This window comes from Camelus ferus, chromosome 6 (assembly GCF_009834535.1).
Source record: "Camelus ferus isolate YT-003-E chromosome 6, BCGSAC_Cfer_1.0, whole genome shotgun sequence".
Lineage (NCBI taxonomy): Eukaryota > Metazoa > Chordata > Mammalia > Artiodactyla > Camelidae > Camelus > Camelus ferus.
Window position 1 is genome coordinate 30,719,443 of NC_045701.1, and position 25,267 is coordinate 30,744,709.

Here is a 25,267-nt window from a genome sequence, read left to right on the forward strand (position 1 = left end):
AGATACACGCACCCCAGTGTTTATAGCAGCACTATTTATAATAGCCAAGACATGGAAGCAACCTAAAAGTCCATCAAAAGATGAATGGAGAATAAAGAGGATAAGCTATAGACTATGAGAAAGTATTTGTAAGTCACATTGCTGATAAAGGACTTGCATTCATAATCTATAAAGAACTCTTACAATTCAATAATAAGACATCCCAATTTTAAATGGTCAACAAATCTGAATAGACATTCACTAAAGAAGATACATGAATGGCTAATAAGCATGAAAGATGCTCAACATCATCAATCATTAGGAAAGTGGAAAAAAAATACCATGAGATACTAGTACATACCAACAAGAATTGATGTATTCCAGAGGTTGACTGTACCAAGTGTTAGTGAGTACGTGGAAAAAAGAGGAACTTTGTGCATTATGGGTGGGAATGTGAAACAGTACAACCTCTTTGAAAAATATTTGGCTGTTTCTTACAAAATTAAGCATGTAGTTTACAACTCAGCCACTCTAGTCTTAAGTATCTTCCCAAGAGAAATGAAAATATTTGTCTACACAAAGACTTCTATGCAAACACTCATAACAGCATTATCCATCATTCAGAGTAAGGAAGAATTTCTTGAATTAAAAAACAAAATGCACCAATCATAATGAAAAATATTGATAAAGTTGATTATCTTAAAAGTAAGAATTTCTGTTCAACAAGAGATTAGATAGGCAAGCTACAGAGTGGAAAAGATATTTCTAACACATGTAACCATCAAAAGGCTTAAATTCATAAATTATATAGAATTCCTACAAATCAATAAGAAAAAGGTAGCAACAAGACTGTACTGTATAGGACAAGGAACTGCACTCATTATCTTGTTATAACCTATAATGGAATATAACCTGCAATAACACTGAATCACTGTGCTGTACACCTGAGACTAACACAATATTATAAATCAACTATACTTCAATTAAAAAAATCAACCCAATATAAAAATGAGCAAAAGATTTGAAAGGCATTCTGTGAAAAGGACATTCAAATGTCCAATAAAATGTATTAGAAGTGTCAAGATCGTATTGCAAGAAAGCCAACATGTGGTGTGCAAGATACTGTTTGAGGCTGTCTTTGTTAAATATCATCTGCTACACCCTGACTGCGCTGCTATTCCTTGGCTTAGTCATTTTCTCCAGTCCCTTAAAATGGACAAATTTCCTTTCTATCTCCCTCCCTCTTTCTCTTCCTCCCTCCCTTGCTTCTTTCCTTCCTGCCTTCCTTCCTTCCCTTTCCTTTTTTTCAGAAGTGAACCCTGTGGGTTTGGCAAGCTTCTGAGTAAGTGAATCTTTGAAAAAGAGGGTTTGATTCTTAGTAAATGCAGCCAAAATCTAAGTACTTAGAACTGGTGACCAAACAGTGAATTGAAGATGTAGGTACTGGGTCTTTCCTGTGCTAGACAGGGTGCACTGAAACAATTCTATAACTCTAGTCTCTTCTCTCGCAGGTAAAGAATCCTGTGAACAAACTTCTGAAGTCAGTGAAGCACAAACAACAGACAGTGATGAAATAATAACACCTGTATCTCAGAAACACCCTAAGGCAGTAAGTACTTGGGGTAATCACAGAGTGTGCGCCAAGATTGTAAGTAATGACAATGGGCTAAATGACCATGTGTGTGAAGTTCAAATCCAGTTTTAATGAACCAGATGGGAAATTCAAGTTATTTAGTTAAATTTACATCATGAGTGAATGGAAATCTGTTGATAGAGACAGAGGAAAGGATCATGTTCTTGATTTGCTGTAAATGAGGACTTACTTCAACACTTCTCTGTCCTATTGGGATCCCTTCATTGTGCTCTGTGATTCGCCCCAGCCTGAGTGATGCCCCTTTCTTCAGGTCTACCAAAAGAGACCAGATTTACATCAAGAGGTAGAGGCTGGAAGAGAGGAAAGGATTGTTTGTGGGAGGTCTTAGAGAGATCATTCAATTTCTGAAAGTTTTTACCAAACCTTTAAAACCTGTAATTACAATTGTTTATTAAACATTTGGGCCTTGGTTTTCTTTTGGAATTAATTGAGGACACACACAAATACATAAATAAATATCCACCGATAGAGTCACAATCATTGCATTGGAATCTTGTGGAGTTATAAATGAGGTAGAAAATAATCACTCTTTCAAACTGGTGGAATGCTCCCTGGTACATTTGCAGGCACTGAATAAATTTGTTGAATGGGTGAATGAAGATTAAAATCTAATTCAGGATTGTGAACTTCATTAGAAACAATTAAAGTATAGGGTGACCTAGAATCAGATGAGTCGATTATGTAATACAAATGCTCAAGTTTGTAAGAATTCAGAAAAGGGAAATTATTGTTGCTTTTATAGAAATCAGGAAACTCTTCCTTGAAAGTCATAACTTGGACTGAGGACTTGCAGGAAAATAAAGGATACTGGAGCAGGGAGAAACAAATCAAAGTCAGTAGACTCAGGCAGCTAATATAGCAAATAGTTAAGGTTATCTTCCGAACTTTTATCTGTCATATCTTTTATAGACATTATATAATTAATATCTTGAGAAATGTTTGTAAGAAGAGTTCCATAGACTATTAGAACTAGACAGTAACACCTTAGACATCATCAAGGTGAAGTGATGTGTCCAAGATTATAGAGATACTTAGTGAAGGAGCTAGAACTTGAGTCAAGATTTCTAAACCGTGCATCTCAGATGAACCCAAAAAGCAGCCAGCTGGTCAGCAGGTTTTAGAACTACATGTCAGATAGATGACATTAAAAATATTACTCTAAATTTAAAGGCTCTTAAGTAAGATCTCCTGTTAGAAAACGTTTGCGTACCCCTAAAATGCTACTTGATAAACTAGATATGAAAACTAAGCCCAGTTAGTGAAAAATTACATAATTATCAAATTAAAGCTACCACACAGACACATAATCATTTTTGTACTTCAGAATAGCTGGGCGTGAAAAGATGGAAAGGGTTGACGTTCCAGACACAGTACTTAAGCTCTGTCCCTTTTCTGCCTGGAGCCAGCCAGGGTGATGGAGGCGGCAGGAGAGTGTGGTGTTTAAAAGCAAGGAAATGTGGTTCAGACAGAAGTGTTTAGATCCTGGCTCTGCTGTTAATATCTGTGCAGCTTTGGGGGAGTTATTTAACCTCTATTAGACTTTGTTTCCTCATCTGTAAAGTGGTAGTATTAATTATGCCCACCTCATAGCAATGTGGCAAGATTTAAATAAGGTCATGTGTGAGAGGGGCTTAACAAAGTGCCAGAGACAAATTCAGCACTAAATGGTAGTGATGATGATGTTGATGGTGGCAATAGTCTGTCCTCTCTGAAATAGTCTAGTTCTCAAGGGCAAGCTTCTATGATCTTGTAGTGGCCCCTACAAGGGAGGACTAGGTCCTAAGGGGAGGGGATCAAGGCAAAGGGGTGTCATTCCCTTCTACCTGCCAGGTCAATTGAATAGGTCGAACAGTACAACTTAAGGAAGACCCGTCCAAAATGTCTTCTCCCTTGTACTGCTAAAAAAGTGAAGCAATCACAGTACATCCTTAACTCCCTCTCTGTGAGTCCAGAATTAGGACACTTCCTGTGTTCACGGGGTGTGTGTAGGACTGCTCCCCAGGAGGCTCTGTCTGTAATCAGCACAAGGTTTCTAAAGGCCCTCTGTACTTATCTTCCTTCTAAAAATACCTAGGAAAAGATCTCAACTCAAACCCCATGGTTTCCCCCAGATGAAGCTCCATCCATTCCTGGTCTCAGGAACTAATCTCCCACTCTGAGTGAACCATATAAAACTTTCCCCTCCCCTTCTTAACAGCTCCTGATGAGAAGGGAGCAATCATTTCCATGTGTTCTGTGGCTTCAGGTTACTGTTGTTTAGTATCAAGAACCTCAAAGTTTATTCTCTTTTCTTGGGCTCTTAATTTCAGGGGTAGATGATATTCTGAATTGTTATGTATGCTAATTAGTTTTAGCAACTCTGCCCCTGAGACAGATTAGCTAGCACACCTGAATAAGCCAAAGAGAACTGTCTATCTGGCACTAATGCTGCATAACTAATTGCTCATAGGGGTTCAGCTGGCAAGTTCAAATGAGTTAATATATATTTCAGTTGTAAATATGGTTAATATTACTAATTTTATATATATTTTGCTGTTCAGTCCCAATAAAATTATATAATGGAAACAGCTCATGTAAAGGATTCTGAACCCCTCAAAATATTAGACTGAACCATGTCTCAGTCAATTCAGGCTTCTATAACAAAGTACCATAGGTTTGGTGGCTTATAAACAACAGAAATTTACTTCTCAAAGTTCTCAAGGCCGAGATGAGAGAGTGTCAGCATGGTCAGATTCTGGTGAGGGCCCTTTTCCAGACCGTAGACTGCCAACTTCTCATTGTGTCCTTTGTGGCAGAAAGAGAGGAAGCTAACCCTCTGACCTCTTACAAGGGCACTAATCTCTTTCATGAGGGCTCCACCCTCATGACCTAATCACTTCCCAAAGGCCCCCACCTCCAAATGTTGAGATTTGAATTTCAACGTATAAATTCTAAGGGGGACAAAAACATTCAGTTCATAACAAACCATATGAAACTGTCATTTTTATGAATAAAAAATAGTGGACTATTGTCAGTTTCAGATGGTTCAATCTAACAGGAATGAATAAAGCCTCCACGTGTTCCTGGCTCAAATGTTAATCTAACTCAACCTCCTATTCACCTTTGTTATCAGAATAAACTTGAAATAGCCTGCATAAATACAGATTTCTGATTATTTGTCCCAGGATGAGTTGCAACTAAGGCAAGAATACGTTTTTCTTTTGGCAATGAGAATATTATAGATAAAGCTACATCTCTAAGGCTTACCGATAGTCCCTGCTGCCTCTTCCCCCCACCCCAAGAAAACCATTGTCGTGAATTCTAGGGTTTATCTTTTCAAATCTTTTTTTTTATACCCTCCCCCTATATTTTCAAATCTTAAGAAAAAAAGAACTTTTCTTTAACATTCATACTGTTTTGTATTTGTCTTTTTTGCTTTCAGATAGATGGCATTAAACTGTAACTGAGCAGTATATATTACTGTTTTTTTAACTTTTTATTTTGAAGTATTTATTGATTTGTAAGCAGGTGCAAAAAGATGCAGAGAGGTACCATGTACTCTTCATCAACTTCCTCCGTTTCTTCAAAACATTTTTTGGTCTGTTATTCCAAAAAGTGCATTTTTATTTTTTTTAAGTTTTTCCTTTTTCATTGAAGTATAGTTGATGTACAATATTATATGTTTCATATGCACAATATACTGATTCACAATTTCTAAAGGTTATATTCCATTTATAGTTATTATTTAAAATGGCCATATTCCCTGTTTTGTACAATATATCCCTGGAGCTTATTTTACACATAGTAGCTTGTAGACAGATCTTAATTTTCTACCCCTATCTTGCTCCTTCCCTTTCCCACTACCCACTGGTAACCACTAGTTTGTACTCTGTATCTGTGAGTTTGCTTCTTTTTTGTTATATTCACTAGTTTGTTGTATATTTAAGATCCTACATATAAGTGATATCATACAGTATTTGTCTTTCTCTATCTGACTTATTTCACTAAGCATAATACCATCCAAGTCCATCCCATGTTGTTGCAGATGGCAAAATTTCATTCTTTGTTAATGGCTGAGTAGTATTCTTTTGTGTGTGTATATATATGCATATACTTACCACATCTTTATCCATTCATTGTTGATGGACACTTAGGTTGCTTCCATATCTTGGCAATTGTAAATAGTGCTGCTGTGAACATTGAGGTGCATGTACCTTTTTGAATTAACATTTTTGTTTTTTCAGATATATACCCAGGAGTGAAATTGTTCAGTTATATGGTAGTTACATTTTTAGTTTTTTTGAGAAACCTCCAAACTGTTCTCTTCAGTGGCTGCACCAACTTACATTCCCATCAACAGTGTACAAGCATTCCCTTTTCTTCACATCCTTGCCAACATTTGTTATTTGTGTTCTTTTTGATGATAGCCATTCTGAAAGGTGTGAGGTGATATCTCATTGTTTTGATTTGCATTTCTCTAATGATTACTGATGTTGAGCAGCTTTTCATGTGCCTGTTGGCCATCTGCATTTCCTCTTTGGAAAAATGTCTATTCAGGTCTTCTGCCCATTTTTGATTGGGTTGTTTGCTTTTTTGATATTGAGTTGTATAAGCTGTTTATATATGTTGCATATTAACCCCTTATCGGTCTTATCATTCGCAAATATTTTCTTCCATTGAGTAGATTTGCTTTTCATTTTGTCAGTGGTTTCCTTTGCTGTGCAAAGTTTTTGAGTTTAATTAGATCCCATTTGTTTATTTTTGCTTTAATTTATTTTGCCTTGGGAGACCGATCTAAGAAAATATTACTACAATTTATGTCTGAGAATGTTTTTTCCTATATTCTCTTCTAGGAGTTTTATGACATCATATCTTAAATTTAGGTTTTAAATCATTTTGAGTTTATTTTTGTATATGCTTTGTGAGACTGTTCTAATTTTATTGATTTACATGTAGCTGTCCAGTTTTCCCAACACTACTTGCTGAAGAGACTGTCTTTTCTCCATTGTGTATTCTTGCCTATTTTATCATAGATTAATTGACCATAGGTGTATGGGTTTATTCCTGGGCTCTATGTTCTGTTCTGCTGGTCTATATGTCTGTTTTTGTGCCAATACCATGCTGTTTTGATTAATGTAGCTTTGTAGTATATAAAATTATGCCTCCAGCTTTGTTCTTCTTCCTCAGGACTGCTTTGGCAAATCTGGATCTTTTGTGCTTCCATATAAATTTCAGGATGATTTGTTCTATTTCTGTGAAAAATGCCGTGGGTCTTTTGATAGAGGTTGTATTAAATCTAGATTTCTTTGAATACTATGGCCATTGTAACTATATTAAATCTTCCAGTCATGATCATGGTCTATTTTTTTATTTCTCTGAATCTTCAGTTTCCTTTGTCATGCTCTATAGTTTTCAGCATATAGGTCTTTAACCTCCTTGATTAACTTTATTCCTAGTTTTTTTTTTTTTTACATGATTTTAAACAGGATTTTTTTTTAACTTTCTCCTTCTGGTACTTCACTGTTAGTGTAAAGAAATGCAACAGATTTCTGTATATTAATCTTGTATCCTTCTACCTTGCTGAATTCATCTATTAGTTCTAACTGTTTTTGTGAGACTTTACGGTTCTCTATGTAGAATATCATGTTATCTGCAAAGAGTGGCAGTTTTACCTCCTTCCTTCAAATATGGATACGTTTTATTTCTTTTTCTTGTCTAATTGCTTGTGACTAGGACATCCAATACTATATTGAATAGAAATGGTAATAGTGGGCATCCTGGTCTTGTTCCTGAATTGAGTGGGAAGGCTTTCAGCTTTTCACCATGGAGTATTATGTTGGCTGTGGGTTTTTTGTAAGTGGCTTTTATTGTGTTAAGATATGTGCCCTCTATACCCACTTCAATAGAAGTTTTTATCATAAATGGATGTTGAATTTTATCAGATGCATTTTCTGTGTCTATTGAGATGATCATGTGGTTTTTGTCTTTTCTTTTGTTGTCATATGTCACATTGATTGATTTGTATATATTGAACCATCCATGAGACCCTGGAATGAATCCAATTTGATCATGGTGTATGATCCTTTTTATATATTTTTGGATTTGGTTTTCTAATATTTTGTTGAGGATTTTTGCAACTATATTCATCAAAGATATTGGCTGAAATTTTCTTTCTTTGTAGTGTCTTTGTCTCTTTTTGGTATCAGGGTGATGGTGGCTCCATAGAATGACTTTGGAAGTGTTCTTTCCTCTTCAATTTTTTGGAATAGTTTGAGAAGAATAGGTGTAAATTATTCTTTGTATGTTTGGTAGAATTCCTCAGTGAAACCATCCGGTCCTGGACTTTTGTTTGCAGGAATTTTTTTTTTTTCAACAGATTCAATTTAAATTCTAGTGATCAGTCTCTTCAAAGTTTCTGCTTCTCTTTGACTCAGTTTTGGCAGGCTGTATGTTTCTAGAAACTTGTCCATTTCTTCTAGGTTGTCCAATTTGTCAGCAAATAACTGTTCATAGTATTTTCTTATGATCTTTTGTATTTCTGTGGTATTGGTTGTTACTTTTCTTCTTTCATTTCTTTGTTTATTTGACTTCTCTCTCCTTTCTTCTTGGTGAGCCTCACTAGAAGTTTGTTGATTTTTATTGTGTCTTTTCAAAAAATCAGCTCTTTTCTGTTGCTTTTTATTTCTATGTTATTTATTTCCTTTCTGATCTTTATTATTTCCTTTTTGCTGCTAACCTTGGGTTTTGTAGTTATTCTTTTTCTCCTTTTCTTTGGTGGTACATTAGGTTGTTTATTTGAGATTTTTCTTGTTTCTTGATGAAGGCACTGACACTATGAACTTCCCTATTAGAACTGTTTTTGCTGCATTCCATAGATTTTGCAAGGTTGTGCTTTCATTTGTCTTGAGGTATTTTCTTATTTCTTCTTTGATCTCATCACGGACCCATTGGGTTCTTTTAGTAGCTTATTGTTAAATCTTCATGTGTTTTCTCTTTTCCCATTTTTCTTTTGTGGTTGGTTTCTAGTTTCATACTGTTGTGATCAGAGAAAAGGTGCTTAAATAATTTCTATCCTCTTAAATTTGTTGAGGTGTGTTTTGTGACCTAGCATGTCGTCTATCCTAGAGAATGTTCTGTGTGTGCTTGAAAAGGATGTGTATTCTGGGTTTTTTTGATTGGAGGAGGGAGGGAGCATGTAGTATGCTGTAGATATCAGTTAAGTTAAGCGGGTCTATTCTGTTATTTGTGATTTTGATGTCCTATTTTACATCTTCATGCTTATTCTTTTGTTGTTAACTGTATAAAATTTTACCAAAAGATTGTTTTTTAATATGTACTGGCTTATCTAAGTGATCTACAATCTTTTTATTTCTTTTACAGTAGGTTTAGTATTGCTGAAAACTTTTAGTTTTTGTTTGTCTGAGAATTTCTTTATCTCTCCTATTCTAAATGATAAGTATGCTAGATAGAATATTCTAGGTTGCAGTTTTTTCCCTTTAAAGACTTTGAATATATCATGCTGCTCCCTTCTGGCCTGCAAAGTTTCTTCAGAGAAATCAACTAATAGCTTTATGGGGGTTCCCTTTTAAGTGATCCTTTGTTTTTTTCTTACTGCCTATAGAATCCTCTCTTTAAATTTTGACATTTTAATCCTGATAGATCATATGGTTTTTATTCATCAGTTTATTAATCTGGTGTATCACATTGATTGAATTGTAGGAATTAAAAACTTTTTGCATCCCTGGGATAAATTCCACTTGGTGATGGTGTGTGATCCTTTCAATGTGTTGCTAGATTTAGTTTGCTAATGTTTTGTTTAGGATTTTTGCATCTATGTTCATCAGCAATATTTGCCTGTAATTTTCTTTCTTTTCTTTTCTTTTCTTTTCTTTTCTTTTCTTCCTTCCTTCCTTCCTTCCTTCCTTCCTTCCTTCCTTCCTTTCTTTCTTTCTTTCTTTCTTTCTTTCTTTCTTTCTTTCTTCCTTTCTTCCTTTCTTCCTTTCTTCCTTTCTTTCTTTCCTTTCTTTCCTTTCTTTCTTTTCTTTCTTTCTTTTCTTTTACCTGATTTTGGTATCCAGGTGATACTGGCCTCATAGAATGAATCCAGAAGGTTTTCTTTCTCTGCAATTTTTTGAAACAGTTTGAGGAGTGTATGTGTTAACCAAATATTTGGTAGAATTTACCTGTGAAGTTGTCTAGTCCTGGACTTTGGAAAACACTGTTCAGAGTTAATGGCTTTCATAATAAGTATTGTAGGAGAGTTGTATGGGGGTTGAGAGGGAAACATCAAGTGTCTTTATTTTCAAGAGGCACCCAGATTGTTTTGATGCAGATTCAAGATACACTGTTCACTGAGTTTCCTAGGAGAAGGCACAGGAGCTGCACTTGCTTCCAAAGAGAAGAAAAGATGTGTTGGAGTGGGGTAGATTTGGAGAAGAGAGGGCGCTGGCCCGGCAACCTGGAGGACAGAAGCAGCCAGGGGGCACCACAGACTAAAGGGAGACCTGTGGCTGGCAGAGAGCTGTCCTGGATTGACTCCTTATTTGTATCAGGACCCTGACTTGCTGCCACACTGTGTGTGTGGGAGGAGCAGGGAGACAGTGTTGGTCTCAGTTAACTTCTTGAGACCAGCATGAAGTCAGCCCTCCTCCTGGTATCCCTAATGCGAACGTGGACACAGGGACAATCAAAAGCAAGGGTGGTGGTGGCAGCAGTGACTCTGAAGCGGGCCTGAAAGTGCTGGCGTGGCAAGGCGGTGGCCAGCTCCATGGCAGGCACTCAGCAGGCTCAGAGGTCACTGGAAGCACTGAGCAGCTCTTGGCTATAGTGGCTAAAACAGCTACTCAACTGGTAGGTCTCTTAGGACCTAACTGTGGGAAAAGGCCGGATTGGTTTCCATGGAGAAAGTTTAAGGAAACTATCTGTTCAGAAAGTTTCTCGATTCTTTCCGTATGTAGAGATGGCTGGGAAAGGCTGGTCTGGGGAAACGATTCACTGGACTGGGAGCCCCAGCAGCCAGATTCTCTCTACACGTGTCCCACAGACTAGCAGTGCAGTGCGGTCAAGTTGTCTCTGGGGGCCGGTTTTATGTATCTATAAACTGATTCTCAGGGAGTGACATGTGAGATGGAGTGTGCCTGTGACGGACTCCTAGAGAGCAGTGTGTTCATTACATGGAGTATAAACACTTAGAGCATCACTAACCTATAGGAAATAATTGTTTTCCTTGTCAGGATTCAGAGAAGATGTGCATTGAAATTGTCTCCCTGGCCTTCTACCCTGAGGCTAAAGTGATGTGTGATGAGAGCATAAAACAAGTGTATGTGGAGTACAGGTTCTACGACCTGCCCTTGTCGGAGACAGAGACTCCGGTGTCGCTGCGGAAGCCGAGGGCAGGAGAAGAGATCCACTTCCACTTCAGCAAGGGTGAGGCCGCCCTGGGACTGCTGGGGCTGGGGGGACTCTGACAGCCATTCAGTCTGAGGGGCCTGAGCTACTTTGGACTTCTGTTGGGTCCCTGCCTTTTCATTTTCTTTTATTTATCCAAGTAGTATGTGCATATGGTTTAAAAATATCAAAAAGGCCTGAAAAGATTATGGATTAAAATTAGGTAGGCCTTTGCTCCATGCATTCTCTGCAGATCACTCCCCTTCACCCCTCCCTGCCCCCCTCAGCCCACTACACCATTTTTCATTTTTTCTGCTTTTTCTTCTGTTACTTAACCCCATAATTTCAGAGATATGTTTCTGTTGTGGTTTCCTGACTCACTAAGTTTGAGCATTATCGGCTGACTTCCTACCTTGGCACATAAAATTTCTCTCACACCATACCCTTGTCCCCTTCCTCCCATATAGCTGGGTCATAATTTTTAATTTTATTTAATTCTTAATTAATCTTAATTGTTCCTATGAGTATGGACATGTAACTATTAATGCATGAGAGCCAAGTGGTGCACCATGATTATAATTTCTTTCTTGTTTATTATTTTGTCTGTCTCAATTTTGCATTTGCTTTATTTTCATTATACCTTCTATCATTCTTTGCACATCTTCCAACAGCTTTTCCAAATTTTCAAATAATCAAACCTGTCAAATAACTTGTCTATTTTTTTCCCGAAAACCTCTCTTCATCTCCCTGTTGCTCTCTAGCCCACTGTTCAGCTATTACCCCACTACTGCTGTTTGGAGAATTTGATTTAATTCTCTTTTATAATGGATCTCCTGTCTCCTGGGTCCTGTGTCACTCTCTGTCTGATTTATTTTATTTTAATTGATCATATTTTCCAGTAGCTTTTAAATTTTTATTTATTTATTTGAATTGAAGTATAGTTGATTTACAAAGTTGTGTTAGTTTTTGGTGTACAGCAAAGTGATTCAGATATATATATGTGTGTGTATATTTTTTCTTTTTTACATCCTTTTCCATTATAGTTTATTACACGATATTAAATATAGTTCCCTGTGCTATACAGTGGGATCTTGTTGTTTATCTATTTTATTCCAGTAGCTTTATAAGGAAGAATATATTGGAAGTAAATATTTTGAGACAGTCATGCATGAAATCTCTTTATTCTACCCATATATTTGATTGATAATTAGACCAAGTATAGAAATCTATGTTGAAAACATTTTCATTCAGAATTTCAAAGCAGTTGGTCCATGGTCTTCTAGCTCCAGGCCTGGAGTCTAACCCTTGTATGAGAACCAACCCGTACCTCCCCAGAAGACTTTAACATTTTCTCTTTATTTTTAGTGTCCTTAAATTTAACAATAATGTGCATATATTTTCGTTAATTGCTCTGGCCATTCAGTGGGCTCTTTCAGTCTGGAAGATCATGGCTTTTCATTTTGGAAAATTTTATTGCATTTCTTTGATAATTTTGTCTCCTCCATTTTCTCATTTTCTTAGTAGAATTTTGGATCTTCCAAATTGATCCTCTAAGTTTATCATTTTTCTCCTATATTCTACTTTTGTTTTTTCTTTCTGTTTTAGGGGAGATTTCCTTAATTTTATCTTCCAGTCATTGGTTGGATATTTATTTGAAATTTCTAAAAGCTGTTTTCTTGTTTTCTATCCACCCTCCCCCCGCCTTTTAAAAAGTATACCCTGTCCTTATCTCCTACAAGGTGGAAGCTTATTTCTCCCCTGTATCAAATGAGTTCAGAGATGGGCAGTCCAGGGCTGAGGCTCCATGCGTGGTACCATCAGGGCTCCAAACTCCTGTCTTGCCATCCTATCCACCTGGTGTCTGTCTTCCAGTCTTCCATCCTTTCACAGTTATCCCCTCTCCCTTCCTGCTGCCCAGTCCTTAATAGCAGATTTCACACAACGTAGTGGCCAGAACTCAATCACGTGGCCTCACCTGGGTAAAACAGAGGCTGAAAGACATAGGCTAACTTACTTAAGGCTGCAACATTCCCATAAAAAAATGAGGAAGAGGAGCGGAATGGATGTTGAGACAGGCACCTTGAGTTGAACCTACCTCAAAACCCAGAGCTCTAGGTGGCCCTGAAAAAACGTAAGTCTCCTAGAATTCTTCCAGCTGGGGAGTGGCAGGAGTTCCGCCTCGGCATTTGGCAGAGCAGCTTTCAGTGCAGATGGTAAGGCTTCCCTTGTCTCAGGGGTTGAGGCATTTTCTTGAAAGGCCACATAGTAAATATTTTAGGCTTTGGGGCCGAACAGTTAGAACTATTCAACTCTTCTACGACAATTATTCAGCTCTCTCGCTGCAGTCGGAAAGCCGCCATAGGGAACGTGTAAACTGACAGGCGAGACTCTGTTCAATAAAAGGTAATGGAAACAGGCAGCCAGCTCATGGGCCCCGTTTGCCAGCCTCTGCTTCCCATCACTGTTTCACACAGCCATTTATGAAAGTCTTAGTGCCCAAATAGCAACAGTTTATGATGCTTTGCTTTTCTTCCCTCTCACCCGTAACGCAGTGATAGACCTGGACCCGCTGGAGCAGAAAGGCCGCAGGCAGTTTCTGTTTGCCGTGCTGACTGGACAGGACCCTGAGCGAGGACAGTAAGCACCTGCCTTCCACTGCAAAAGCCAGGAGGCGCGCACACGGGACTGCAGCAGTTTCAGTTTGCTTTGGGGCTGATACGGAATATTTTAACAACTTCTTTTACATGAATACACTTTTAGTGAATTTCCCATCTACTTGAGTCTAGTTTTTTTTTTTTTTTTTTTTTTTTTTTTTTTTTGCTATGAAAGTAGTTTTTTTGCCTCCTGGAAAGTACATGAAATATTTACATGCATGTAGTAACAAAACATGCTACTATATGCTTTGGTTTCTTTTCTAATACAATCGTCATGCTTATCAGTGCGACGAATCAAATGATATGTCAAAATTCACAATTATTTCATCTATTTTAGTCACAGAGTAATGAGAAGAGAAAACTTCAAAAAATTAGAATGGCCTGAATGGCCTGCAATTTTGCAAAAAGAAATTATATACAAATAAAGTCTTATTCAAACCTTATAGCTATTTACTATACTCATAACTGTAACTGTACTAGAAGAATATGAACAAGGAGAAGTTATGTTTTGCGGAGCATAGACCATTTTGGAAAACACCAGAAAATTATACAACAGGCCAACATTAACTAATTAGAACTAAAAACATCGACCTAATTCTTTTAAAAAATATTTTTTTAATTGAAGTTCAGTCAGTTACAATGTGTCACTTTCTGGTGTACAGCAGTGTTCTAGTCTTACATATACACATTTGTGTTCATATTCTTTTTCATTATAGGTTACTACAAGATACTGAATAGAGTTCCCTGTATACTTGAGTCTGATTTATATTTGTGACTGACTGCCTGATAAATTACATCATCTTACTGGTCTGGTTCATTTCTCACCCATGCCAGCCCCTGATAAGTGCTTTTTGAGGCAGCAGTTGACTTGAATACTGCCAGTGCCCCATATGGAACGGACAAAACGCCTTGACAGCCTAAGACAGTTGGATTCATTTCTCACAAACATAGTACCATTGCTCCCTTACCAAGTATTATGCCTTTATATTTATATTATCTAATATTTTGATTTGAAAATTCTTTCTCTACAGGAATACTTCACCTTTGCTATAACTGAAGTAAATCCACAGTCTAATCTAAGTTTTAGGAAAGCCATTTGTTCTTATTACTCCTGTGACCTGAGGAGCCCTCCTTTTAGAGGCTCCAGATGAAATGCATGGGATATACTTCAGACTAGAAAAAAATTACTCATTGTTTAGCTGAAATTTGAAGATCAAGTTTAAGTGGGCATCTGGTTGGTTGGTTGGTTTTTGGCAAAATCTGGTAACCCTACCTCCTTTGTGTGTGGGGGGGTAACAAACATGACGGGGCTTGTGTTCTAATCCATTACTTTTCTAAAAGTCCCACAAATTTGCTTAATTTGCATTTACTTTGTCTCTAGTCAAAGGAAAAGGAGCCAGCTGAAATAAACAGTGAGTCTGACTCCAGTATCACTGTGGACCTAAACAGATATAAGCTTAGTGATAACTTTTGGAAATGGAAAGTGATTTTGTTGTTTCCCTTCTGCATTAATGTTAAATTTAGCATTTTCCCCTTTTTTTCTCTCAACACTGCCAGAACTCTCTCTTCCTTTATTCTTTTACAGTGATAATCTTTTTTGTTTCTTCTTGTAATCTACTCAATTTCAGATTTCAGTTGATTTTACCTTTGATTTTCTTTTTACCAGTATGATAGAATGGACAGAACATTGCCTTTGCAATCACACACAGCTGGTTTTGCGTCCGGACTCTTCCACTTACTAGCTCTGTGATCTTTGAGATCTCACTTAACTTGAAGACGCCTGTGAAGATAAAACTGAAGTAACATAGTGTTGTGCCTGGAGCACTGGGTGCTGTGCCCAGCGTGCAGTGATGCTGGTTACCATTCCTTTCCTGGGGAAACTGGGGTGGACGAGTCAGCGTGTTCCCTTTGCGTTGCTGACATTCTCAGTAACGATGCAGAAGCATCATCGTGGATGAATGTTACTTAATGGCTATGAATGTGTCACTTTCAGGATTTCTTCTTGTCAGTCTCATCGTGTTTAGCTGTGATTTTAAACACTTGACCTTTTAATCCTATTCTTGCTCCCTCAGCGCTCTCTACTAGCCACTGATATTTGCTTTTAAAAAATTAATAGGAATATGAAATGTTCAGAAGAGGCAAATCCATAGAGACAGAAAGTTGACCAGTGGTCACCAGGAGCTGAGGGAGAGAAGAATGGGGAGTGGCTGCTTAATGGGTTTAGGATTTCTTTTTCTGGTGATGAACATGATCTGGAATTAGATAGTGGTTGATGGTTGCACAACATTGTGATTATACTAAAAAACCCCACTGAATTGTATATTTTATAATGGAGAGAATAATGAAGTTATGCTATGTAAATTTTACCTAAAAAAATTTAATAGGTACCAGTTTCTGTTTTTATCATTCTTTGCTAGAGTAAGTTAAGGTAATAATATAGTCGATCTTCTGTATCTGCAAGTTCCACATCCATGGATTCAACTAACAGTGGATCAAAACTTTCTGGAAAAAAAAATCCAGAAGGTTCCAAAAAGAAAGTTCCAGAAAGTTCCAAAAAGCAAAACTTAAATTTGCCATGCACTGACAACTATTTTTGTAATATTTACATTATATTTCTAACTATTTACATAGCATTTACATTGTATTAGGTGTTATAAGTAATCTAGAGATGATTTAAAGTATACCGTATATGCAGGTACTACACCATTTTATATAAGGGACTTGAGCATCGCGAGTGGGGTCCTGAAGTTGCTGTCAACTGCTCACTGGGAGTAACTGTGCTGTGTTGTTTATAGTATCATCTACCAAGACATACAACTCTTAATACAGTTTCTATATTCACTTTGCAATTCTGTATTCCTTCTGTTTCCTTTACTCTGCTCAGGCCTGCTACAAGCTTTTAAAGAAAGAAACTATTATTTAGAAATGTAAAATCTCTTCTAACTTCTCCTATAATCTTGGTTTTTGTGCAACACCTCCACTGCCCCTATCAAATCTTTCATCAAAATTGTAAACCATTTTAAAAGGAATTTTATCTCAACAGTTTTGAGACAGTGTAATCAACTACACCATCTCAAGTCTTATTTCCCTCAAGGCTTATTGTTACCTTAAATTATACCGATTCCTCACTTTGCTGTTGCCGTCTTATAAAATGGAGGAAAGGGGAAAAGAGATTCGGGGAAGACAATGTGTAATTTATGATTACTTTTATCCTTTTGTTGTTGTTGTTGATAGCCCAAAGCTACCAGCAATACTGAGTTAAATGGATTTTTCTCCCCTTCAGTTTGAGGTTTACGGTGGTAAGCGATCCTATGGCTGAGGAAGAGAAAGAGTGTCAAGAAGTAGGATACGCGTTCCTGGAACTGAGGCCGGTCATGGACTCTGGAAGGGACATTCTAGAGCGAGAGCTCCACGGTGGGTAGCACAGTTTTGTGCTTCTCACTCTCACTTATTCCTAAGGGAGTCACCCCAGTAGTACTTTCCCTGTTACACCTTTACTACGTAATTACGGCTGTGAAGCTGACGGGGTTCCCAGTGGGTGGAAATCCCTACAGCTAGTTATTTCTAGATCTACCGTGAATGTAGTCAGTTGTATATTTTAGCCCATATACCTTATGACAACTAGAATCTATTATGAATCTCTGGTGTTTAAGATAGGGAAATTTTGAAGACACACTTCTAAAATTTTAATCAAATTGAAACATCAGAATTTCTGGCCTCTCCTAAGCATGTAAGGTTTGGAAAGGCAGCTAATACTCTTTCTCTTTTAATGCGTCTTCATGCACCTAGTCTCTTAAGTAGACACCAACTCTCCCCCTCCCTCATGTCTCACAGTGTTGTTACTAAAGCTCGCCCCTCCTATTGCAGAAGCGTCTTGGACTCCATCCCCACTACCCTTATGGTTTCCTAAACTGGTGTCCTGTCCATGGTTTCTTCCTCCTCATTTCCATCTACTAGTGTTTCTGTACAGTTGAGACCACCGCGTTCTTCTTTACATCTGTCTTGAAGATTGTTTGTTGTAAGACCAGGATATTTTTTAAATATTTGCATTTGAGTATTTGCGTGCAGTCCTTGTACTCCCTCGCCTCACACACCTGGGACTTTGCTCATCTAGCTGGCCTGCTAGGCTGCCGCAGGCGTTTAACATTGCCCACTAGACCGATGGTTTCCACATTTCCAGTCACAACCCACTGGTGGATGGTGACATTAGAGGAGTAAATCACAACCAGAATTTGAAAAAAACAAACAAACCAAAACTGTAGGAAATTGCAGAGTACACTGCATATAAGGTAAGTGTTTTGTGAATCATGTGTACATGTTTATTGAGTCATGATATAAAATTGTTTTCACTGATCGTAATAAAAAATGTTTGATGAGTACTTCTTAGACCAAGGGTTACAAAGTTCAACTTCAGCTGGTAGAAAAGACTATATCCTTCTAGTACCTTACCAACTGTGATGTTGGGCAAGTTATTTAACCTCTCTGTACCTATGTCCTCAACTATAAAATGAGAATATCAGCAGATCCTACCTCACAGGGTTGTCATAAGGATTAAGGGACGATTAAGTAAAATGCTTAAGGACAGTGCTCGGGGCACGTGGCAAGTGCCATCTCTGTTGGCTGTTTCCCAACTCTCCCAATTTCTGTCCGTCCCTGCTCCCTAAACACGCCACGCTCTTCCTGACCCCCGTGCCCCTTGCACGTGAGGACACCCACCTTAAGCCTTTTCTGATGACCTCACAATCCCTGAAGCCAATGAATGCATCTTTTTGAGTTTTTTTTTAAATCATCGAGAGAAAAACTTGTAGTAATTTCCTTATGGCCTCCTTCCACTCAGGCTTTAAACATGTTGGTCTGAATTAAAACAAAAACAAACAAAAAAACCCTCTGCATTCTCACCCTGCAGCTCCCTTCTCTCATCATTTCAGGACTCAGCTCCTTGAAATATTGCTGCATGGCCATTCAGTCCACAGCACTTATTTTGGGCCTCCTGTACTCTTCAATTAAGATCAAATTTCCATCGAAGCACTTAAACTTTGTTCTTACAACTTCGTACCTTGTGTTTCCTCTTACCCACCATCCAGAATGGTCCTCCTTGACTCTGATTTCTTCACTGCCAAGATTTCATCACAAAATTCCATTGGTTTTACCTCTTAAATGTTCAGAATCTGTCCCCACCTCCATTGTCCTACTTGAGAACCCTTCCTCTCTCTCCTGAATTACTGTGACGGCCTCTTAACCTACCTTCCTGATCTACTTGTGCCTTCAAACGTACTCTCCAAAGAATGGTTTTCTAGAATCCAAATAAAAACTGCCATTTTAATCCCTTCAGTTAAAACCAAATTCCTTAGAAGGCAAATGGCCTGATATGATCTCGCCCCTGCTTACCAGCACAGCTTCACTTCCACCATTTCCTGCAGCTTTCCTGACTTGCCCTCATTTTGGCATGCGCTTTCCTGCTGAGAATACCTTTAACTTTTGAAGACTGAGAGACTGTAGGTGCCACTCGCACGTGTTCCCAAAGCACCCCGAGTTTTCACCACAGCACCCACCATACTGCACTACCATGACCACGTTGTCCTTTGGCTTCCACCAAATTGAGTCCCACTAAACAATGAGGTAGTAACTTGGTTTATTTAGCATCCCCAGTACCTGACATGGAAAACACCAGGTAGTTAAGTGTTTTTTTAACTGCAAGACGCTGCTGTCTGACACGTTTCTCTTCCTTTTCCCAACAGTTGTTAGCCCCGAAGACCAGAGCACCCCAATAGGAAGGCTGAAGGTGTCCCTTCAAGCGGCCGCCGCCCTCCAGGCCATTTACAAGGAGATGACTGGAGATTTGTTTTCGTGATGGAACAAGCGCTATTCCATTTCTAGACTGAGGGAACCATAGTAAAAAGTCTCTTATAAAGTAACTTGCTATACCCTTAACTTGGTTTACTGTGATGTCTAGTAGCGCTCGACTTAACGATGAAAGCTTAGAATAATGAAAGTTTCTTTTTTTGTGATCCTAGCTGGATAAGAGGATTATTCTCTGACACTTTAGCACTCTACCAGGCGAGAAGCAGGCTTGCTTTTAGACTGCAAAGGAACTGTCACAAAAGGTAATTTACAAAAACAAAACAACAACAAAAAAACCCCACAGTTTATTTATCTTTTAGTTCTTCCAAAATTGAAAATATCAAGTCCTACTGCTAAGGAGAAAAAAACAAACAAACAAACAAAATCTGAAACCCCTCCCCCCTCTTCTCTTAAAGTCACAGAACACAGAAGGAACTGCAGGGGGACAGGTGGGTACAGAGAACCAGGAGGGAGAGGATGGCAAGATAAACTCCCCAAATACTTAAAAAGCTGTTCAACAGAAATGTGATAAATACAGGACAATGCAAGACAAGTAAAAATAAGGAGCAGCAGTGACGAGAGGCTGTGTTGTAGCTGTGGCCTCCCTTCCTCTTCTCTTCTCACCGGGATATTCTAGGCCCAAGGCATGACTTGCCCCTTCCAGATCTAAATGTTGACTCCTTTGAGCCTCCTAGATTTCACTAGAAGCAGTAATGAGGCACCACCATTCTTCCTCAGACATATCAGAAAAGAAACAGTGGTAATTTTGCTTCTACCATTGTACCATGTGTGAAATTTGTAAGGAAGATGAAACCGAACCAGGGAGCATCACTGCTGCTTATGCCTTCCAAGGCAGCAGGTGCACCTCAGGAACTGCACGAGGCAAGAGAGCAGGAAAACTCAGACAGAGGTCCCAGCCCGATCAGCCTCACTAGCTCGAGTTGCATGGTTTATCACACCATTAGCAAATTCCAAGAACCTTTTCTTGAGCACTGCAAAAAGGGAACTTAGAGAGATGTGAGGAAGGTCATGGCAGGAGGGAAGGATGGAGGATCAAATCTGCTGGTCAAGAACCATGGTACAGGTACTTAAGGGTCACCATGTACCAATGTCTTGGAAATAGAGCTTTGAGACATCGAAAGACAAGAAGTTGGAAGCCAACGATGTCCTGGCAGAAGGTGACAGGAAGAGAGAGGAATGAAACGGTATTAACAGCGGAAGCCTCTGCCCTTCTTCAAGAACACCTCCTCCCTTGCCATCTGGATGGGGCCATTGGCACGTGTCCTGGTGGGCCTGGAATTCCCCGAGTAGATTGGTCCACATAAATGGCCCCCTAAACCCATAAACACATATGGCCAAACTTCAAAAGGAAAAAAAGGAAAAATACAGTTTCTATGTCATGTAAAATTTTCAGGGATTGGCTGGAGGAAGAATGGAGCTGAGAGCCAAAGTTCAGAAGTTACTTCCTCTTTTTCTTGGGAGGTGCAGAGCTGTGTCTGGAACCTCGGTTAGAGCCTCGGCCTGAACTGTGCACAGACGCCTTCCTCTTCCGGCTCATACTTCGACTCTGTTCCTCTTCTTCCTCGTAACGACTTTCACGGTCGGCTAAACAGAGAGTGGCGCTGTCAGCTGGAGGTTAGCTTTAGGTCCCTAATACTATTGGGCAGCATGAAACAACACAGACACTGTACCTTGAGGTCAGACTTAAGTTTTAATCTTTACTTGGTTGCTTACCAGTTGTGTGATCTTGGGCAAGCAGTTAACCTTTCTGAGCTTTGTGGAAAACTGTTTTAGGGTTAAATAAGGTAATCTATGCAAAGTACCCATCTCGATGCTTGGGATACAGCACAGTGGTATTTCCTTTTTATCTTTTAACTTACACTTGGCATTTGGTTTCAGAGTAACTAAAACTAGTACTACAAAAACATTCCTAACTCGGAAGAGGCCCAGAAAGTTAGGCTATTACAGGACTTAGATTTGGTAACTTAATAGCCTAGTTTTGGAGTCTCACAAGATTATCATGGCTAAGGGCCCACCAAGGGCTTGAGCAGATGAAAAAAGCATCCAAGCTGGCAGAGTCACGCCACGTGGGGAATATGGAACATTCCAGACCTCATTTCTCCTTTGGTCAATGAAGTTGTGGCTGTGGTTCCACACCAGTTTTACACTTGTTCTTATGTTACTCTTACTAGGCAAATAGTTTCTTGAAATAATGAAATTTGTGCTTCAAAAAAGATAAAACAACAAAAATTTACCTTTTCGGGCTTCTTCCTCCAGTTCATCCCAATCCTTTCCACTCTCCTCTTCACTGCCCAATGATTCCTTGGAATAATCTGGAGTAAAATTAAGCATTAGTTATTAGACAGGCATGGAAATGGAATAAAATTCTTCCTTTCTACAAGCCTCCAAAAATGACAGGAGGTTAAGAAGTAGTGAAAACTTTTCCCTATAAAGACTAACCTGATTCTTCAGCTTCTGATGAATAGTCTTCATCACTGTCCTCCTCCTCCTCTTCATAGTCATCTTCTGAAGGATTAAAAGTCTCATCTTCGATTTCAGACTCCGAATCCCCTTCCTCAGCATCACTCCCCTGGTGAGTCAGAGCATAATACTATAGACGGGAGGTTTTTGGCATTCACTACATTAACTTAATGAATTAATTCAACCCACTTAGCAAACCAGCATTATTTCTGTTTTATATGAAAAAATAAAACGACCAAAAACCTGAATGATCAAGAAATAAAAAGACTTAACTTAAAATTACTAGTAAGGGACAATAATCAATTAAATACCCTAAATATCTAATTCATATTTCTTAAAGATTCACTTCATTGTTTTTTTACCCAGGAAAACTAACCACAGAAATACGCTTGGTAACAATGCCTTATGCAGAGGTGGGAAGACCATTTTCCAGAAAACTGCTTTGCAAGATGACCTGAAGAATTTTTTCCCAGTACTAAGAAACTAATTGAAGGAAGTTCTGAAGGAATTCCAAAGAACTCTTGTCAGTGGCTACCCGATGCCCAATTAATTTATCATTTACCTGTCAAACTAACTTGCGAAACAACAATACCAAGCTGTGTCCAGAGCTTCTCCCATGTGGTCTGGTCCCTTAGGTACTACTTGTCTGGCATTCTCCTGACCGCCCTTCAAATGATGACGGGCAGCACTGTGTACCAGAAAAGAAACCCCACACTCACGCACCTCACCCTCAGGCTCCAGGAAAGACCAGCCACCTTGTTCGAAGAAGCCCTCAGGGTCGTCGACAATGGTCTTCATGATTTTAGTCCAGTTGAGGGACTGTACTCCTTCTGTGTACTTCAGGTCACAGGAACTGAAAAAAATAACATTACAGAGTCAAAATCAATCCTCCCTATTTTGAGAATATCCTGTGTCACCTAGGTCGTTCGCATCTCTGAAGAGCAGATAATCTTTTCATAGGTAGGAGCAGGTACTCTTTGCCCTAAGCCACCAGGATGTACTCGACCTGGCCCTCATGACAAAGTAACCATGTTTTTTCTTTAGTACTTCAAATGCACTATGTTAAGAAATGCTCAAATGACATTTGTCCACTTCTACTGAGGAGAACAGAATCAATCAAAGTGGGTGGGAAGAGAAAAGAAAAACCCAAAAAACAACAAAGGATCACAAGAAACCTTCAGCATAAAACCTGTCTGAGCGCGCGGCATGAATCCACTAGATGCACTATCAGACACAGTGCAGCTTCTGCTGCTAGCCGTGACGGAGAGACCAAGGCTAGATTTACTTTTCCCCCTTAAACAACTAAAAAACTGAATAAAATATGAAACAAGTTTTCAAATATTGGATAAAAAGCAGCATAGGACCAAAACCCTTGTGGAACTATACAATGGAATGAACAGCTCTGGGAATGGTAAATATGTGAATAAATATAGAAGACCACCGTCCCATTTTGTAAATTAAAGGATAACTGTTTTGAAGCTGAAATAATGACACTTAACTGAGGAATTCATAGCATATTAGAAGTAAAATATATGATAACAGCAGAAAGGACAGAAGATAAACAGAAGCATAAGAATTTCCAATAGAGGTGGAACTTTATTTGAATACAGACTCAAAGTGCTAAGTTAAAGATGTGTATATAAATCTCAGAATAATCATTATGAAAGTAAAATAAAGAGGCGTGGCTAATCAGCCAACTATGAAGATAATCAAGAAGAGTCATAAAATTAATCTAAAAGAAAGCATAAAAAGAGGAGAAAAGCAACAGAGAACAGATGGGAAAACAAACAAAGATGGGAGACTTAAACCCAGCCATATTGATAATTATATTAAATGTAAATGGTCTGTTCTCAGCAACCCAATTAAAAGGCAGACATTCTCAGAATGGATTAAAGTGAGACCCAAATATATAGGGTCTCCAAGTAAGCCACTTTTGATAAATCTCTAGCCAATAAAAAGAAAGAAATGATTAGTTATTGGGAAGGAAAGGGGACATCAACATAGACTGCAGAAATAATATTGTAACTTACAACTAGTTTGTTGAGGGACACAAGTTGATTCTAGAATTCACGCAGAACAGCCAATATAATAGCCAACTTTGAAAAGGAACAAAATTGGAAGACTTACACTACCTGACTTCAAAATTTACTATAAAGCTATAATATTCATGACAGTGCATTACCAGTGTAAGGACACACATAAAACAATGGAACAGAGTGCAATCCAGAAATAGACCCCTCTCCTACATGGCTTTTTTTCTTTTTTAAAAAATAAAGATGTCAAGGTAATTCAATGGGTAAGGGATAATCTTTTCAACAAATGGTACTAGAATAATTGGCTACATACATGCAAAATATGAACCTTGATCCTTACACCACAGTAAAATATTAGCTCAAAATTGATCAGACCTGAATATAAGACCTAAAGCTGTGGAACTCTAGAAGAAAATAGAGAACTTCTATGACTTTGGGTTAGGCAAAATGTATTAGGTTAAGACATACAGAGCACAAATTACAAAAGAAAAAGTTGATCAAACACATTTCATGAAAAATCTATACTCTGTGTTTAAAAGACACTTAAAGAAACGAAAAGGCATAGAAACTACTGGAAGAAAATATATGCAAAACCTGTGTCCGATGGACTTCCATCCAGCAATAAGACAAGCAGTCTATTTTTAACACAGGCAAAAACCATGAATATACTTCATCAAAAGTATAGGATGACACATAAGCATACAAAAAGATGCTCAAAGTCAACAGTCATCATGGAAATGCAAACTGAAACCACAAGGAGACAGCCCTACCACCCATCACAACGGCTAATACTGAAAAGACTAACAACATCAAGTGTTGGTGAGAACGCTGGAGCAACTACAAATCTCATATCCTGCAGCTTTTCCAGCCACTTTGGAAAATGATTTGGTAGTTTCTTACAAAGCAAAACATACACTTAACCATGCACCATACAACCCAGCGATCCCACTTTTAGGTCGTTTATCCAAGAGAAAGGAAAACATAACGTCCATACAGAGACCTGAACATCTTATTTACAGCAGCTATTCATTCATAAGAGCCCCCAAATGGTAAGAACCCAAACGTCTCTTCACTGGTAGATGGGTAAACAAAGAATGGAACACCCATACTGTGGAATACTCTTCAATAATAAAATGGAATATAGTACTGATGGGTACAGCAACTTGGGTAAATTTCAAAAATATTATGCCAAGTGAAGGATGGAGATACAAAAGATTACATACTTGAATGATTCCATTTATGTGAAATTCTAGAAGAAA

General features: G+C 38.4%; 2 protein-coding genes across 5 annotated transcripts in view; one reads left to right on the forward strand and one right to left on the reverse strand.

Annotated features, from left to right (window-relative positions):
- The window catches only part of RPGRIP1 (RPGR interacting protein 1), a 72,701-nt gene extending 53,174 nt beyond the window's left edge, over positions 1 to 19,527 (forward strand). For all 4 annotated transcript variants that reach the window (XM_032481647.1, XM_032481649.1, XM_032481650.1 and 1 more), the window contains 5 exons: positions 1,491 to 1,588; positions 10,846 to 11,038; positions 13,552 to 13,636; positions 16,937 to 17,067; positions 19,392 to 19,527. In XM_032481647.1, the coding sequence (XP_032337538.1) occupies positions 1,491 to 1,588; positions 10,846 to 11,038; positions 13,552 to 13,636; positions 16,937 to 17,067; positions 19,392 to 19,504 (620 nt within the window). In that variant the 3' untranslated portion in view covers positions 19,505 to 19,527. The remainder of the gene's footprint in view (positions 1 to 1,490; positions 1,589 to 10,845; positions 11,039 to 13,551; positions 13,637 to 16,936; positions 17,068 to 19,391) is intronic.
- Positions 19,528 to 19,776: 249 nt separating this feature from the next.
- Positions 19,777 to 25,267, reverse strand: part of SUPT16H (SPT16 homolog, facilitates chromatin remodeling subunit) — a 31,965-nt gene continuing 26,474 nt past the window's right edge. The window contains exons 23-26 of the mRNA XM_006190855.3: positions 22,699 to 22,828; positions 21,955 to 22,084; positions 21,750 to 21,827; positions 19,777 to 21,099 (exon numbers count right to left, since the gene is read on the reverse strand). Of these exons, the coding sequence (XP_006190917.1) occupies positions 20,954 to 21,099; positions 21,750 to 21,827; positions 21,955 to 22,084; positions 22,699 to 22,828 (484 nt within the window). The 3' untranslated portion in view covers positions 19,777 to 20,953. The remainder of the gene's footprint in view (positions 21,100 to 21,749; positions 21,828 to 21,954; positions 22,085 to 22,698; positions 22,829 to 25,267) is intronic.